Source organism: Diadema antillarum, unplaced genomic scaffold, assembly GCF_040938485.1.
Source record: "Diadema antillarum isolate AM-2024a unplaced genomic scaffold, OU_Dant_1.0 scf00000063, whole genome shotgun sequence".
NCBI classification, from domain to species: domain Eukaryota; kingdom Metazoa; phylum Echinodermata; class Echinoidea; order Diadematoida; family Diadematidae; genus Diadema; species Diadema antillarum.
The window spans coordinates 2,193,197-2,212,868 of NW_027270952.1; the positions used below are offsets into that span (position 1 = coordinate 2,193,197).

The following is a 19,672-nucleotide window of genomic DNA, read 5'->3' on the forward strand; positions in this document are numbered from 1 at the left end:
AGGGCTATAGAGCTCTCACAGAAGAAAAGGTTCCCCCTGCTACAGTTAACCCTCTCTGTCAATGTGCAGGTAACAGTAGATATTTATGTGTGCTTTGAATTGGAGCACTGAATTAAATGTACCTGTGTACATTTTAATAGCATTAAGTAGAAAATCACGCTGGAGTACGCTTTGGTGGAGTTCGTCTCATTTCAAAGATCTATATGCCAGATTCAAAAGATAAAAAACTACATGTGATATGCGCAAATGTGCACATCATAGAAAGAAACATTAGGGAGCTTTAGATTTTCGCGACGCGGACATTCTGAGGAAAAAAAAAAGTTCTGTGCGTGCGCAACATCGCTTATCAAAATTAAAGAGCTTATGAGTAGCTCCCTGTTCGGTTTTAATTTTCATTTCGATTTGCACATTACGAGAACAAAATTACGTGTTTATAACTTTGAACTATTTCCCAAACTGCTTCTAACAAATGTTAGTATTTCCTGCGAAATTTGTGTTGAAATACGGCTTGTAATTCAATGAAACATGAATCATTTTTCTTAGCGTCTAAATATCGTCTTGGAGATATAGGGCGCCGAGAATGACTTCACAGCGTCATGCTGCAGAACCCAAGCTGTTTACATGAATTGCGAAGCGTTGTCACTCAAACCCTATTCATGAAGACCTCGATGGTTGAAGGTTAAGTATCATTTGCTACCACAAGTCTGCACCTCCTTTCACAAAATTCTAATGAATGTCTTCTTGTCTGTAAAGGTCTAGTGAATGCCATGGTACACAAGGCGACAATAGATTATCTAAAATTACAGTGAGGTACACACACACTGTAACATACGTATACTCACACAGAGAAGATAGGACAGTCGAGCTAAAGTGATTCGCATCCAAAATGGCACTGTAGCATCCACAAGACGTTAGTACATGTAACTTCAGTTGGGGCAAATAATACCATGTTTTCTACATTATCAATTGTTCACTTATTTATCGAATTGATGTTGTATTTTGCTCAAGATCAACAAGTCAGGCCGGAGAAAATGTGTGCAACACACTGTCCGGCCAGCCACACTCAAACGCAAGTTAATGAGTTAGGTGAAAAAAAAAGGGGGGGGGGGGAATTGGTTGAGACTCTTTGAAAGTCCTCTTGCCAGCTCCCCACTCCCCCACAAACACACACACTAAGGCTGTCAACCATATTACGTACTGTACATGTACACATATACATAATATGCTTGTTCCACATTCTTAGAGAATAATGACCCCCTATCACGGGCTTTTGAAAGGGATGCCATCAAAATTACTCCATAATCACCGACTTTCTGAAGGGAAGCCAGTACAATTACCCCCACATCACACGTTGTTGGAAGGGGGGGGGGGGAACAGCATGACGTAAATGTTGTGCATTTGGCAAAATGTCCTGCGAAAAAAAAAAGGCCACATCGGCATGCTTTGCAGGAAAACATGCAGCGAGTACAATGTTCATTGGAGAGAATCAGGGAAAAAAACACAAAGAAGTGGCACTATCCCCATTCCGGAATATTTCGAGCGTTTGAAACTAACCCTATTTGGGAACCTATTTCACACCTGATATGTGCATCCTAACAAGTACATTAAGATGTTCGGACAATAACGTTAGTGTAATCATGCATTGTCACTGACAAAAGAACCGTTTCTCTCATTTCGGTCATATGAAGTTGAGGTGCCTTTTCAGATTCAAGTGCATTTGAATAAACACCGATAATAGGGAGCCGCAAACCTGAAAACGTGACAATTTTCCCGTCACAAAATATAAATTGGCGATTACTGAAGTGGACACTTCTGCACACGCATGTAATATTGTTTAATGACAAGACATTCATGTCATCTACGGCGTACTGTCCATGTTTACTCTGAACAATGAGCAAAAGAAAGATGTGAAAAATTATGGGATTACACATCGCAATCAGCCTTCCAAAATACAATTGTATTTGCTTTCTCTTGTAAAGTATGTGCATTTCGCAAATGCACATGCACTTTTTTTTTATTTAACAGAATTACCATCTTCTGCGCATCAAAGATTTCTCAAAGCGCCGTCTTGTTTTCATCCAGGCTGGCTGTCGGCGGTGATAATGAGATCAAAGCAGGAAAGCACGTTTAAAATGTTTTTGTGACACTTTTGACAGAAAGGGTGCATGAAATTAACGAATGATGAACGTCCATGTGTAGTGGGTCCATGGAATGACAAGTCAATTTTCATTTGCTGATAAACAACGAATATCACCTGAAAGTCTAATGTGTAGCTACACTTCACAACTAAACAGTTCCCTAATAATCCTTTGTTCAACATTTCTGCATGTTTTACATGTGCACTTATTGTACTCATGTATTGAATGTTTTACATGACCAGGAGAATGAAAGCAATACTTTGCTCAAGAGGCAGTATTCATGGTACGTGTACATGTAGTTCCTATAAAAACCATTGGATGTAATTAAAGGGGCATTCCAGAAGATTTTCAAAATTTCACATCATGTACTGTAGTACACAAATCGACAGCTCCATGTATATATTATATAATTTCTGGGATTTATTGTGGTCCTTGAGCAGAGAAACTAATACTCTGAAAAATCTTGTACATGTAACAAATTATACTGAACAGTGTTGATGATGACAGAATCTATACAGATGTGTAGAATCTATGCATGCCTTCTTCTTTTGTTCTGCTTCCTTGAGCCCATTCTTATGGTGAGGCTGCCATGTCAACATCCTTGTTCATTGCAATTTGTTGTAAATTTTGAAAACATTCTTATTCCTCATCCCAACACGATGAATTCTAGAACTTTGTACTCGGTATAAATAATTTATAGTTGTTCAAATGTAAAAGTCTGAAAATCATCCGGAGGTCTGCATTTGGATGTCCACACAACCACCAATCACATGCTTTAACAATTTCATAGCTCTGGCCATCACTCAGCATTCAATCACATTCACAAAGAACACCTTGCACCTCGTGTATTCATTGGTTCTCTCTCGTTTTAATGCTTCACCTCTGAAGAATGGATGGAGAGACATGTGAATCGAGGGGGCTTCTGTTAACATGGTATGATATTCACAAGATGTAAATTAAACACATTTCTATACAGCTTTGACTCTTGGCAACACAAGATGTGCTTGTGGGAAGAACTATGCTCCATTTCCATGAGTTTGCCACATCCTGTGAACTCATTTCAGCAATGAACACCCCACCACATCTTTTATGAACTAGTGATGTATGGTAACAAAAACTTACGGTGGTTTTCTGAATGACACATCTTTTTGAGTATCAATTATGACTACACAGGACACTCCAGCATAACTTGTAGTCATATGATATTGTCTTGGCAATAGTTCCCTTTTTTTTTTGGGGGGGGGGGGGGGGGGGTGGACATTGGTGAAATGAACAACCGAATGTTTGGCTGACATTTCCTGGAGCATGCTTTGCAGGTAAAAGAGCTGGACAATCACTGCCTACATCTTCTACATGCCATCCAGAACAGGAAATGAAAAATATCTTGGACAGAGCTCTGATAACTTACACAACAGAAATGCGATGCAAAGTACAAAGGTTGTTTTTTTTTTTTTGACAAAATTTACAGCTTTTTTTTTGGAGAAAAACAAGGGAGACATTTTCATCAACTCAAAAAGATGCAGGACTATCCTGCAATCAGCATTGAAAGAATGCTGTAACAAGATTGCAACAATAAAAAAACCAACTCAAATACTCATACAGCTTGGCTATGATGATGATGATGATGATGAAAAATGGAGGATTAGACTTCATGGAATAACACAAAGGAGTTTCACACAAACATATCTGTATAAAGATCTAGCAGTAAGATCAGATGCTGGAAATTGATACACTGGCAAAATGCATGGGATAAAACCAAAGTGAAAAAGAAGACACACCTAAACATGTGAGAATATCTTATATTGTATGCCATTCCTCATAAATTATGGAGGGATAGGAATAACATCTGTACATGTCATATCTGGCCCTTCCACAAAAAATAAAAATATTAAAACAAATGTAAAAAAACTAAAACTCTCAGATGCACTGCCATTAAATTCAAGGCCTCGGTCAACCCCCTCCCCCCAGCAGCAAATTCATGCACTGAAAATTTTCCAGAATCTTCTCCTCCCAAGCAGAGTTTTGTCTACTCCACAACAGATTCCACAAGGCATTCTCCACATGAGTGCACTTGTTGAAGAGATTTCACCCCGATGTTAATACAGGTATGTACATGTATTGTGTTATATTACATGGACCAGGAATGAGCTTGCTCTTTTACACGGCTGTATCTCCAACTTTGTGAAGTTTCCATTCATTTTATGGACAACTCGACAGAGAGCTAAAGCATTTCATAATTCCACACAAACCTGGTTACAAATGTAAATGTCCTCTTTGTTTCGGTGGAGTGACAAAACAAAACTGGCTGCTTTTGTATGTGTAAGAGGCAAGTTGCCTTGCAAAATTAAGAAAGCAATTCCTTAGAGGCATCCACATCCAGGGATAATCCCTGATCTCAGCTAAGCAGCGATGACGCACCATGTACAGTGAATGACGATACCATGAACTCGCCAATAACACACTCAAGACCTGATGGCACACATAATGAACACCGTGAAACTCTTGTTTCGCTTAAATTCCACTGACGCTCACTGATGAGCCAGGTGTCTGCCCTTTTTCTCTTTTTCTTGTTTAGTATTTTTTACCCCAATGATTGCATAGCACTCCTGATTTCACTTTGTTCAAAAGGGGTTTCTTTTGAATTGTCCAATAGAAAAAAGTAACTTGTTACACCGGGGCTACCATGCAAATCGAATTAATTTCATCATGCAAATCAAGTTACATATATATATATAGATATATCAAAAGAAAAAAAAAGACATTCAACATTAAATTTCCGTTGAGTAAAGATGCAAGACATAATTTATCTAGCAAGTCCTGACCCTTGTCAGTCAAGACATTCAAGTATCATACACGTACGTATGCTGCAAACACTTCATGCCCAAATATTCCCACCATGATGCCTCCTTGTGAAATGACATATCACAACGTAAAAGTTTGTACAGACATGTAACACCGCTGTCATCTGCCGACATGTTTATAAGCTGCAACTTCAGTGGATGAGAGATTTCTTCTCCAAATTTTCCCTTTTGTGCTTCTTTCATCTTCTGAGAGAGAGAGAGAGAGCAAATTCAAAGGCTAACACATTTCACACCAAAAATCCTGTCAGGGCCAGACTCATGCTAAGATGTATCAGCTCAGTGAAAGCACAATACACAAATATATGCACAAAGAAAAGGTGACTACTGCCTTCTTTACCAAATGCGGGGATAATCCGCAAAGTTTCATTACTGGGTTTTGGCCACATTTTCTCAATTTAATAGTGTCTGTACAGGGAAATATGGTGAATATAGAACCAGATTAATGTCCAAGTTTGTGTTGTTGCTGTATACAAGTCTTCAATAAAGCAAAAAACGACCTTGGAGAACACAAAACCTGGAAATATTTCCACATTGTGATTTAATAGGCATTACTTCTCATTTTAGTACTTCTCTTCATTTCTTGCATTTCTTATAAACTTTTTTTTTGGCAACAAATACAGATATCAATTGTAATTGTTTCTTTCAAATATAGCATTTTGCCTCTCCACTTCTGCTGAAGTTTATTAATCTTTTTTTTTCTTCTTATCACTGCTCAGCATTATGAACAACAACCAAAAAGAGAAAAAAATGAAGAAAAAAGGCACCAGTCTACTGATGGCAATGTATGCTTGATAATTCCCAGCAATCACACCTAGTATATTACTTGCAGTTAACTTCTCCAGTGCCAAGCAGTCCGGGAAAACTGGTGAGCCGGGTCTCACTTTCTTCCGCCATGTTACTCTCCCTCACATGTTAAGCAATACGTACACCTCACTTGTTTCTCAGCCACTATGAACACACCAGTACGCCGCGTCTCGGTGTGAAATTGTTCAGTGGAACTGCTCGTCCCCGAATTCACACATCGCAAGGTTTCCAAATAAACGAGACTGTCCTCGGAGAAGTATGCCGATCCCTAGCCTACCTGATACGCTCTTGACCAGATCAGCATTGGTAATGCAAACATCACTGTCGCTCGTACACACAGCCACAAGGAAACTCAAGAGTCGTTCTTACAATTACAGGCATTCTTTCCATGCACAAGACGACAGGTCAATTTATGTCCACATCCCTAGTCATTGACATGTTTTATTTGAGGGATTTTAAAAAAAAAAAAAAGACAAAAGGACTACAAAATTTCCAGGTACTAACTCACAGACAAGGGCTTGCTTCCCACTGGAACACATCTTTACAATGGGATGACATACAGAGCAAATGGCAACATGAACCGTTGCAGTTGCAAGTATTTCAGGAGCATAGAACTACGCGAATGTCAATACCAGATCCTACCAGGTAGATACATTTTCCTGTGGGACATTACACACGCAGCTCAATCCACTATCCAATCATAGGTACAAAGAATGGAAACTCGTCACTGATCACACTGCTGGAGTGATACCACTCTGGCATCACTGCACACAGCAACTAAAATTTAAAGAGAGTTACATTATCACGTTCTTTTGCAAAAGCCAACTTACTTTGCTATGTTCAAGACAAACACCCTAATCGCTACACCTGGAAGATTTCTACTAGAAAACAGAGACAGCATATAAAATGGGGCAATGTAAAGAATTTAAAGATGGGTAGTTGGTCTGTCATAATTTTGTGATGATAGTGCTGAAAGAAAATAACTTCTGCTCACTGGCTATTATTGATTACACAACAAAAGGTTTGCCTACAGACATCAGAGGAAATGGGACATAAAATTGGAGCAGCCTTGCTTCCTTTATTCTATTTCTTGACATCCTCAGTGAACGTGAATTACTCCAAATGCCGTAACTGCAGTTGAAAATACACCTTTGGGAATAAATTACACAGCACATTATCTAACCACCATCGTATCTTTGTTTTTTTTTTCCCTTCATGGCAAACATTTACGCATACATGACGTTGCCATTACTTCATAGGAGTGAGGGAGGGGAATTCCTCCTCGTTATCCACCAGAATGGCGGACTCGTCGCGATACCTGCCTCCACGACCACCGCCGCCACCCCCAGCACCTCCTCCGAAGCCACCACGCCCACCTCTTCCCGCGCGATCGCGATCACGATCACGATCGCGGTCGCCACCCCGTCCTCGTCCACCCGGTCCGCCTCCACGTGGCCCGCCGCGGCCCCCTCGACGGCCACCACGCCCGCGCCCGCCACCCTGCTGATCGGCAAAGGTGAAGTTGATCAGGTCGGATGCTGCTTGCTTGTTGGGGCGGTCCTTCGGGTAAATGTCCGGGTGCTGAGAATGAGATAAACAGACCACCTGATGTCACCATTTCGCTCGCACTCTAGGCATAATGACAAGTGCCTCTGCAATGGCTTAACTTCTCACTTTTCAACAAATGCTGAACAGGTAACCTAAACTGGGAATTATTTGAAGGTTGCATTTAACTTTCACTTGATAGGAAAGGGAAGATAAGATCACTCACAGATGCATCTGACATCTATGAAATAGAATACAGTCAACCTAGCTTAAATCAACCTCGCATAAGTCGAATAATCGGCTAAGTCGAAGGTCTTTTCAACTTCCTTTCTCTTTATATGGTAATAATTCTAATCCCTTATAAGTCAAATTTTCTCAAAGTCCAAGCTATTTCTTCAGTCCAAATGGATTCAACTTAGACAAGGCTGACTGTATGGGACATTTTCTGCTGATCAAGAGTGCAAACAAGACGACCGATTGCAAGTTTGAAATATATATTCTGCAGTTCTAAATAAATATTTTATTATGTTCCATTCTGTCCTAACGTGGGCCAAGAATGCAGCATGGGCAATAAAAAAACAAGAAAATAATGAAAAAAGAAGCAGAAACATGCATAAAGAACGCGGCTATAGGAAATACTGTACTTAAGCCCTCAAGTTGGCATCACAGTGTCAACATTCATGAAAATTAGGGACGTTCCAAAGGGCAATCAGCAAGACTTTTGTGTTACATGCATTTCATTGGGCAAATATAGTGTCCAAATAAGGGAGGCTTTCTTTTCTTTTGTGAGGACAGAAATAGATCAGTTTTAAGGGAGATCCTGCTTCATTGGGGAACCTTGGCGATTCTGAAATCGGCATGTCCACCATGCAGGCAGGTAATGGAACAATACACAAGATTTATACAGCGCCACTGTGATTTCGTGATTAAGTGTCAAGGTGCTTTGTGACATGACGAAAAATAAAGTAGAAATGAAAACAAAAGAAAACTAGATATATCGCTAAGGCGACTGATATGCCTCCGCCATAATGCATGGTTCTCCTAATAGGTCTATAGTACAATGTCTTGACAATGTGTGATGACAGTTTCACACAATTGGCAAAATATCAAAATGACAGGTTTGACACAAATGTGCTGAATGTTCACTTTCCTAGAACTAGGTTCAATTGGATGAATGATTAAAATGTCAGAGTGCAGGTATTTGGGGAACTGATGATTTTTACTTGACTTTTGACCCTTTTATAAGTTTATGCATTGAGTAATTTTCAAGGTATTGAGAAAAAGTATAATTTCAGTATCAAATGGGAAAATAGCATTATCTAAACCTGGCTTTTGACCTTTGACCTCACAGTTCCAAAGAGAATCACTGTTAGGTTGAACATGCATAAATATGCAAGTTTCATGATGATACCTTGAGTTACTTTTGAGATATGGAGGAAAAAGTGCAATTCAGCACTTTCACTTGACCTTTGACCTTTTGGCAAGAAACTTCCCGCAGAATACATATTGGGTAATACATGTATACATCAAGTTAAAAAAAAAAAAACCCTTCAGGCATTGCATAAATATAAGGATAGTGATATTTTGAGGAGTTGACCTTGACCTTTGACCCCTGACCTTTGAACCATGACCCCCAACTTCCCTAGATAATCACTGCCCACTGGAACAAGCATATATACTAAGTTCCATGAAGATACCTTGGACCATTTGCGAGATATGGAGAAAAACATGAATTTTCAACCTTTTCACAAAATAACCTGTGACCTTTGACCTTTGACCCTGTGACCCTAAAATCCAAACAAAGTATTATCCCCCCAGGATATACCCTCATACCAAGTTTGATGTAAAACCACCACACGGTTCTTGAGATAGACAAAAACAAAACGGGACGGACATACGGACGGACGACCCGAAAACATAATGCCTCCGGCCACTTTGTTGGCGGAGGCATAATGATAATTACAATGTTTAAAAATAGCATGCCTTGTCAGTGAGCACACACAGTAACACAAATAAGTCCTTTATGTCACTATTTCTAGATATTTGCCTGCCATCTTTCTATCCATATACTGTAAAACACGATATTTTTGCGGCATGAAATTTTCGCCAATTGGAGCCCACAGCCTTTTACGCGGTACGAAATTTTCTGAAGTTGCCTCTAACATTCAATGCATATAGTGTAGACAAGAACTTTCATGTGCATTTTAATTTTGCCAATCTTGCTCTCGCGAAATCCATGAAATTAAAATGCATGCCAACACTCCCCGTTTTACAGTACCTTGTCAGCGTCTCCATCCTTGGCTGCCTCCTTCTTGAGGATGTACGTCTGCTTCCACTGCGAGTTATCTTCTCCCTCTCCGGCACGTCGCAGGTTGAACTGGCTCTTGGCACGCTCCTTGGCCTGCAGCTCCTTGTACTCATCCAGGGTCATCTCTTTATTCTCAGGTTCCTTCTCCTCACCGTCCTCAGCATTCACTTCATTCTCTTCTCCCTCCTTGGGAACAGATTCACTATAAAATAATGAGCAAAATGAATAAATGAATAAATAAACAAATAAATAAATAAATAAATGAATAAATAAACAAATGAATAAATAAATAAATATCATCATCATCATCATCATCATCATTATTATAATCAAATAACAACAGAAAAAAGTGACGTTAAGGCTAATCGCAATATAAGGAAGTCCTCAGGATGGGCAGTTTTCTTCGTTATATGACAATTTTGTTATACCCAAAGAGTAAAGTATACCATATAAGTTGTATTATCACATAGAAGTATTTTCACAAATGAGGTCATGTACATTTTCGCGAGATGGTGCTTTTGTGAAATGATCAATTTTTTTTATACCCAAGAGTGAGGTATACTGTATAAGCTGCTATTTTTGCATAAAAAAGATATTTTCACGAATGAGGAGGTCATGACATATTTTCGAGAGACGTTTTTGTTTTTGTGAATGAGAATTACAGATTTATATCACCTCCCTGGTTTTTCAACAATTTGACAGTGCATAACACATCTCATTCCAATGTGTGTGCACACTAGGTTGGAGAACTCAAAACAGGCAATCTGAAGTACTGTGTGTAAATAACAAAAAATAACGAAAATATCTTGCTGTACAGTATCTGACACAACTCTCCTACCTTAAAACAAGAAAAAAGAAAAGAAAAAGAAAACGCAATATATCGACACAAATGAGAAAAGAAATGACCGAATGAAACATTAAATTGAAACTGTTGTCACAATGTCAATCATTCAATTGAATTGTCTTTGAAACAATGCAGCATGACATTAATGTTCATTGCTTGTGTTCATTGCAAGATCTATGTAAAAGCACACAAAACAATATGATTTCTAGGAAAATTTGTTGGAAAGGATCACTTCCCTCCCACAAATTTCCGGAGACACTGGGATGACAGAAATTTACCTTGGTGCATTCTCGTTGGGTTCGCCATCTGTCTGTGGGGTCCATTCAGGGTTGCCTGCTGATTCGTCAGTGGCATTCGATGTGTTCAAATCCCTGTGGAATGCAAAGAGAAGTCACAATCAGTCCCTACTCACTGGAGATCAATGTTAGCAAGCCATCCACTAGCAACAGCATGGCCTACGCATAAATCTGAGTATCCTTGTTTTTCTGCTTTGTAACCTGTGCATTATTCTACAAAATAAAACTACAAACTACAGAGAGGTTATAAAGACTAGCGGCAATAGTGCCTTGTAACTTGAATTTATTGACTCAGTATTCTGTGATATATTTACATCTAATGTCTTACTTTCTCCCTGTTACCCCCAGTCATTGCATGAAATAATCTTGCCATGGAAAATTATGTCACTACACTCCTGACAGTTATCTAAAAAAAAATTGAATTCCATACCTTCAAGTACATATTCTTTTCTCTCTGAGATTTGTAACATATATTGTACGTAACCCGCCTACAATTGTATCATTACCAATGGCAGTATACTTGTACCTGCAGTCAATGCTAGTGGGTTGAGGGTTAAAAAAACACATTACACCCTATAGCGGATCATATGCATATCAATCTCACCTAGTCTTACACCTTTCAAGCTTACAACACTTCAATGCATTATTGCAATCTGGTCTCAACACACTATCTGGGAGCCCACAGGCAAACAATCCGAGGGTATAATCCCTTCCAAGAATGACAACACAATAGCTACTCATGTCCAACCAAAGGAAAAGACTTTCACAATTGCTGCTCTCCAAAGCAGTCCAAGTAAGAGGTGTATCTAATAAAAAGGGAGAGGGATTAATCATCTAACAATGCTGCATGGCATAGAGTATTGGCAACAGATGGAGCGCACAGTAAACACCACAGCCACTGATATTTTAAATGGGCACACAAAAGAATTAAGCACGCAGAAGGCAGAAAAAGAGTCAACACAAACACTATGCGGGATAAACACTCCACTCTGAAAATTTGTTTGGGTCCTCTTTGGTCTGGGTATGATAAATTAGAGACAAAATTGGACAAAGTGACGGCACTCTCTTATATGATTCCAGCCCTAAAAGAACACTGGGGCCAACCTGCTCCGGGCAAATGTAAGGTGAACATATTTGGGTACTCTGTGTCTTAAGAGTTACAGAAGATGAGACAACATAAAATACAGTGGAATCTTCAGTACATGAGTACATGAATGAAGAAGTCAAGAGTCAATATGCATGAGACTACATGTGTCTGACAACAGACAAAGAATCAATATGTGTTTGTTTTTTTTAAATAGATGTTTGATTTCCTACAGGTAGAGGATTATCTCCCCATATCTCTCCTTCAAACTTCACTTACTGTACATGTATCATCATTTGTATGCAACCATCTTTGCACATTTTTGTTCTCAAAGCATTGATGATTTTAATAAGAGAATTGAAGATAACGCCCCATATTTCTCTTGCTCTTTTTTACATCACTCACATAGTTTAAGTATGTTCTACAAATCAATGGTGAAGACTGAACTATTTGAGTGAGTGAAACAGATGAGTTTTAATATCAATTTTCATATTGAGAATGACATCACCTTTATATCCAAAAGCTCAGAGAAAACCCACCATTTCATACAATAATTTTGTCAAAATTGACTCCCATACAAAAGATTACAAATATCTGTCTCTCTCTTCCATCTACTCTTCATGTCAAAAATCCCAGTTGAAATAAGCTGTGATTTATGATGCATACATGCCAGAAACATTGGGAATCTTGAGGACCTGTGTTGTCCCATGCAATGAGTATTCACCTGAATACTCAAAGGCACACCTAATATGTGGAAAGAGCTACCACAGCAACACTACAGATATATTACACAGCTCTGTGCACACACAGGGATGCCAACTTTGTACACAGCTTTGCAGTAACTACAACTTTTGTATTGTAAAGGATGAAAAGGTATATTCTTGGTGGAAACACATGAAATCTACCTTTCCAGCAAAATACACGTACAGTGATACAATTTTGGGAAAACATTTTTCCATGAAACCTGCAGTATTTTGGGAAAATAAAACCCACAAAACACTGCAGTATTTTAGGCAAAAAAAAAAAGACACAAAACACTACAAGACAATAACAGTTGGCATCTCTGCACATGGCATGTAAAGATTCCACTGAATTTTATGCTCCACTCTCTTTGGCAGGTTTGTGGCCTTACTTGACATCATCCTTCACGTTGCCCCAGTTGTGCTGGCCACCGCCGTCCCTTTTCTCCTGGGCCTTGTATGAGCTGCTGGGAGACCAAGGCAGGAACGGTTCGGGTTGGATGCATGTGTGTTTGTGTGTGCGTTTGTGTGTGATGTTGGATACACACAATATGTACATGTAAGACAAGTAGTAGCGTACGTGTGGAGGGATGGGAGCAAGCAGGGGAAGGTATTGGAGTCATGCACAGAACAGGTAGAGAGGGGGGAGGGGGAGGAAGCAAAAATAAAATAAGACTAAAAATAAACCCAATAAATCAGAGAATGGGACAATTAGCTGAATATCATTCTACATTTAAAAGCACAATAAACTGAAATAATGCAAAAATATAAGAACACACATGGATACACTACAGCATAACTACATGTGGTATATACACGTATGCAAAGGGCAACTTGCAACACAAATAAAACAACTTTTCTTAAAAATGTCATATACAATGGCAATAGAGTTTTTATTCATTCCCCTCCCAAGCAAACTACTATAGAAGTTGTAATAGCATAATATTTCTGTCCCAAAATGTTTACAGATAATCTACATAATGTACAAATGTAAGTGAAAGCATTTCATGTCATGAAAACCTGCCGCAATAAAATCATTAGACAGAAATGACATGAATTTCAGAATAAAGGCATTCATGATTTAAAAACCCAAAAGTGATTGCATTGCACCCGAGAGAAAAAGAATCATCAAATTGTTGATGCTCTCATCTTCAAATTCAAAGCATGAGAGCAGGATAAAAATACCACCAAGCAGCTTGGCAGAAGCTTTCTAATCTATCATGCTTCCACCCTGGTCATCAGCAATTATCGACACACACAAAAAAAGATCATTTTGGGACAAAATGCAGTTTCCATACGTCTGTCTCATACTTCCTTCACAATAACCTACAAATACACTCTCCCCTCCCCCTGGTGTATTTTGGGGTTTAGGAAATGTAGAGAACATGTATCAAAAGCTTATCACAGCAAGATTACATAGGGGAAATAAGCAAATGATTTTGCAGAGCAGTAGGAATGGATGGCAAGTGGAAGAACACAATGTACATCAAGTATCTGAACCCATCCCTTCCCTTATTCACATTTATCATACAACAAACCTCTTGTCAGAGCCACTGTGTCTGTCAAACTCTCGTTTGTTTCCACGGAACTCGCGTCCTCCACCACTGCCACCAAATCCCCCTCGGCCACCGCGACCTCCTCTTCCCCTTCCTCGACCCCTGGGCCTGTCGCCCTGGTCGCGGTATTCAGTGCGTGGGGGCCTTTCTCCCTGGTCCCGGTAGTCACGCTGGGGCCTGTCACCGCCACTACTCCTGAACTCAGACGGAGCCTGGTTCTCCTGGTTCTCAAAGTGGTCCTGGCCTTCTACAGATCTCCTGTTGTCTCGGTTTCTTCTAAAGTTTGGTCTGTCCTGGTTTCCACCGCGACCTCCTCGTCCGCCGCCATCTCGTCTCCTTCCAGATTCTGTGCGATCATTTCTTTCTTGCCTAGAATCTGTTATAAAATATGCAGTACAAAGTGTGGTTTTAAATATTCATGGATTTTGAAAATATGTCCTCACATAAACTAGAACTTTCACGAGCCGATGTCTGCCACCATTTTTTTTCTGGAAGTGGTTACCATCGAAAAAAATCAGAAAAACACAAGACAGACATCAACAACACAGCCAGAATAGCGATCCCTATTTGCAGTTGGTGCATGGGCGCCAGCTTTTTTTACGTGCTTTCACAACGTTTGCAAGCCATGTGAAGGCGTTCAGCTGAAGATCGCAGAGCACGCGTGCATTGTATAGGAATTGTACATTGTGCCGCAAGCCGAGTTACTACAGCGCATATCAGTGAAAACTGTGCTGGGTTTTGCCCTGGTCAATCTTGACCACTGCATTTGTCATTGGTCATATTTTTTATGACAGCGATAGTGTTTATAGATAATCTTGTCTATGTTATATGAAACACTTGAAAATAATTTGCCCGATTTGTTTACAATGTGGTAAAACCCTAAAACTGCCGCAAATGGGGCATTTTACTCTCGTCTTTGTGTTGCTCTTCACATTTGTTATAGTGCTTGTAAAGATCTGTAAACTGTATTATTATGTAAATAACACAGCCTGCAAAAATCTTCAGTTTATTGAAGGAGGTACATGTAGACTTAACAAGAAGATCTTTAACCATAGAACCTGCTCACTGATTAACAGTAGCATTCGTCATTCAGCACTAGATGGCACTGTCGCGCACGTACATCGTTTTCTACGCACCCAGTGCTCGACTTCTGAGCCCATTCGCAACGATCACTAGCTGTATAAGTTTATGACAGGGGTGCACTGATATCATTCTTTTCAAAAGTTATACGGCTGTATGGCAAACATGTTTGAATCACAAACCTGAACTACTTTTGCCTTCCTGTGTGCGTGGGTTTGCGTCTGCTACCTACCGCTAGTAGCCTGAGGAGGATGATCTGTTCAGCATGCTACTTCGAAATTTCGCGCTTATTTGTTTTGACCTTTGGAGTATTTTGTACTTAATCGACATTGCGCAAAATATGGCAGTATCGAAACTTCACTTTTTTCAAAATGGAAATGTTTTCTGATTTTTTGAAAGAAAGATTTATCGACCTCACGTAAGCGCATGTGGTAAGAACGGTACACGAAATGGACCTTGCAATGCCTGGTTTCAGTGAAATTGGCTACCTGATCGCAGCCCAGGAAGAGCTTCGCGGTTGCTGCTGCGGGAGTCACGATGGATGTTGTGTGATTTACAACTGCCATTCCGCGTATGCAGGCGCCGCGCACTGTCTCAGCACTAGCGAGCTCTCTACTTACGACAATGGGTGAATCAAAGCCATCACTACAATGGAAAATCATAAATGCAAAAAGTTATTAAAATGCACAATTTTATCAAGAAAACAAAAAAAAATTGGCCGATTCAAACACTATTCATGTCTAGATCTATATTACGTATCAATCTACATATATTTGATCTCATTTCATGGCTTGGTGTACATCTGATTTTCATATGATAAATGCTATTAACAGTTACAGCATGCATGTCCACTCATCTTTTCATAAAAACATTTTTTTTCAGAGGTCTAACGTTACACATGGTTAAATACAATGTTGTAGATAGGACCCGTCTTCGGCACTAGATGGCGCTGCTGCGCACACACATCGTTTTCTACACACGCACGCAGTGCTCAACAAGCAACGATCGCTAGCTGTAGCAGGTATGACAGGGGTGCATTGATATCATTCTTTTCAGAAGTAATACCGCCATATGTCAAACAACATGCTCGAATCACAAACCTGAACTACTTTTGCCTTCCTGTACGTGGTTTGCGTCTGCTATCGCTAGAAGCCCGAGGAGGATCTGATCAGCACGTCAAGATGAAATTTCGCACTTATTTGCCGTGACCTTTGGTGTATTGAGTGCTTAATCCACATAGGGCAAAATATGGCAGTATCGATACTTCACTTTTTTCAAAATTGAAGTGTTTTCTGAACTTTTGAAAGGAAGATTAATTGCCCTCGAGCACCCGAAGGTGGTAAGAACGGTACACGAAATGGACCTTGCAATGCCTGTTTCAGTGAAATTGGCTACCCGATCGGAGCGCTTGGAGAGCTTCGCGGTTGCTGCCGCGGAGTCGCTATGGGAGTTGTGTGATTTACGACTGCCCGCGGACGCCGCGCAGGCCGCGCGCTGGCTCAGCGCTAGCAGGCTCTCTACTTACGATGATGGGCGAATCAAAGCCACCACTATCCCAATAGCAAAATCGTGTACACGAAGAGTTAGTAAAATGCGAGATTTTTTCAAGAAAACGAAAAAATTGTCTGATTTAAACACTGTTCATGTCTATATTACATATTAATCTACGGATAATTGATCTCATTTCATGGCTTGGTGTACATCTAGATTTTCGGTGGTGGTGGCTAAGATTGTAAGACTCTAGACTAGCTACAGTATCCCCTGGCTAGCTCTGCTCTGATTTTATGCATGCATGCAACACATCATACAATGTATTAGCCCCGGAGACCCGCCGCTCTGCGGCGGGGTCCTGGCGGCTACCCCGCAGTTTCGTTCAAGTGAGAATCACGAACAACTCCCTATTGCCACATATACGGCAACTTCACAAATAAACCATGGCTAAATGTCCATCATAAATACAGTGACAATATAAAATGAAATATACACTACCCCATTGCCTTGGTCCTTCTCACCAATTTATCTGGAAACTGCATAATTTTTCACATTTTTTAGGAGTAGGCCTAGGCGGTCTGCCCTAGTGGAGAGCTTTGCTGCTATTTTGAACGTGTATATCCATCAGTACGCATCTACGCATGCGTAAACAATGACGTCAACGTTACGGACGCAAAAGGATATGAATAATGCATCATCGCACGGTGAATATGCATCATGTAGCGAGTAATACAGCTGTCAATGCACTGCACTGAATGCATTGTGTGCGCATGTGCAAGTGATTGTGAGTTTTAGTGAGCATCGGTGAGCTGAAGATATTTGCCTTATAAGACAGCATTTTCTGCATCATAAGCAATGAAATGCATCAAACAGTCGCCGATGTGAATCATTTAGGTTTAGTCGACCCATGTAAGTATTCCCAATAGTTTTTGTTGAAAAATTAAGGAAATACAGCGCCGGAACGGCACCCGTTTGGTACAACATTAAAATATCGATGCCAAAACGGCGCAGCCCCAACACTGTACGTTGTACGTTGGGGCTGCTGGTCGCAGTTAACAATGTATGTGCTGGCTACAGACTACAGTATCAGCTGAGTATTGTGACCAGCATAGCCATGCAATGATGCATTTACAGCAATGATGCATTTACATTGTACCTCAGAATGCCTCACCACCATTTGATTCATTCAAGGCCTATTTGTTACAAACTCTCGCTGCACACGACATGTTCTACTAAATATCACAGTTTAAATAATATCACAGTTTAAATAACAAAACATCGTATCAGTCGTCCTACAGTACAGGCTCTACTCCATTGTGCTCAAGGTCACAAGGATGACCAGCTACGGTAGCACTAGCAGCTGGGAGTTCCGTCTTCACTCGACATGATTTCACGTGTATTCGGTGACCTTCCTGCCCTACATGCATGTGTCGTATGAGCAAGTGAATGACCACGATGAAAAACGTGGATGACGAATTACAATATGCAAAACGTGGGTAACAGCACAGGCAGTCCCTATAGTTTCACTGCTCATATTCTTCAAATACTGATTACATGAGCTTCCAAGACACACAATAAGAATGCTGAAATCTTAATATTGCTTAAATGAGGCAAATAAATTATGTTTCATACCGTCTCTTCTTGTTTTTTGTTCTGGTTCAGGTGCTTTTTTGGCAGACGCCTGCTCAGGTTTCTTGTGCTGCTTAGCATGTTTGCTGCTCTTCTCCTTCTTCTCCTTCTGGTGTTGCTCGTTTTCGGCAAATATATCTTGAGGATCTGATACAGAATCAAACCCCAAAAGGAATCGATCACTTACACCTATAGTGTAAGTGACATCCATGGTGAAAATATCCTTCGAAATATGAAGGATGATGAAGATATTTTACGCTATAAGACGCGCTGTCTTCCTGAAATCCCCGTCATTAAAAATGGCGTTATTTCAAGCGTGTACTAAAATGAATGGGGAGCACGTACGCACATTTCGCTAATGTTTACATCGGAATCTACCTTGGGCGATACGTTCACGGTGCATGTACGTAGCATGCAGTCGCATTCTCAAACGGGTGCGCTGATAGCGCAGGTAGGTAGGTATGGAGGGTATGTGTTGTCGCAGCTAACATCCACAACGCACGGGTTTGCGAGCCCGGCTGGCCGAATTCCTGATACGCTGCTGGTGCACACGGCGAGCATACTATAGAGATCGAAGGTGTTACCCCCTATACGCGTACGCACGGACTGTAGCATTTATTTCGATGAACATTCACATTTTATCGTATTTATCATAAAATGCAAAGATTTTACTTAGCACTGCTTATTTGACGTGCTTTACAAACTACCTACTTCATTATCAATTTATCACTACGGGCTTTCATGTAACATCAATTGATAATCTCTTTTAATGTTATGTTATTTATTTGGCTATCCCTCCATGGATTATTTCCCCTAAACACTGTCCATAGATTAGTCGAATTTAAAGGTGAAATTTTAATACAAAATTGCGCGCGAGTTTTGCGCCAGGTCAGACAGCTGTTCTGTGACTGTTACAGGCATCTGTAACAAATTCCGCATGATGATGTTCAATATGTAGTCTCAGTGTATCACAGAGTCATATTAGATAGTAACTTTCACAATTTAGGGCCTATCATCCTACCCGTGTCAGAAAAACAAAGACAATTTAATGCGACTTGCCAAAGCGGCAAGTCGATCGTCAGGGCTTCTCATTAGGCCTACTAGTACTAGTACCTTATTTGGAAATTACATGAATATGTACAAAGATAGGGATCTCCTTGTAAAATGAGTTATTGTGCAAGGATCCAAGTTAGAGAAATTCATGAAATTTTTGGACCTTTTTAACTAAAAAATTAGAAAATATGAGATAAGCACTTATTTTGGAGCTTTATCTTCATGAAAACCGAGATCCATGCG

At 40.1% G+C, this 19,672-nt stretch overlaps 1 protein-coding gene across 1 annotated transcript; it reads right to left on the bottom strand.

Annotated features, from left to right (window-relative positions):
• Positions 1–2,986: 2,986 nt before the first annotated feature.
• On the bottom strand, positions 2,987–18,680 carry LOC139716289 (uncharacterized). Its single transcript, XM_071627854.1, has 6 exons — positions 18,380–18,680; positions 14,159–14,552; positions 13,013–13,087; positions 10,779–10,871; positions 9,627–9,858; positions 2,987–7,384 (listed from the first exon to the last, which is right to left on the bottom strand). The coding sequence occupies exons 1-6, from the start codon at positions 18,585–18,587 to the stop codon at positions 7,052–7,054; spliced, it is 1,335 nt and encodes a 444-aa protein (XP_071483955.1). The 5' UTR covers positions 18,588–18,680; the 3' UTR covers positions 2,987–7,051.
• Between the last annotated feature and the right edge of the window lie 992 nt (positions 18,681–19,672).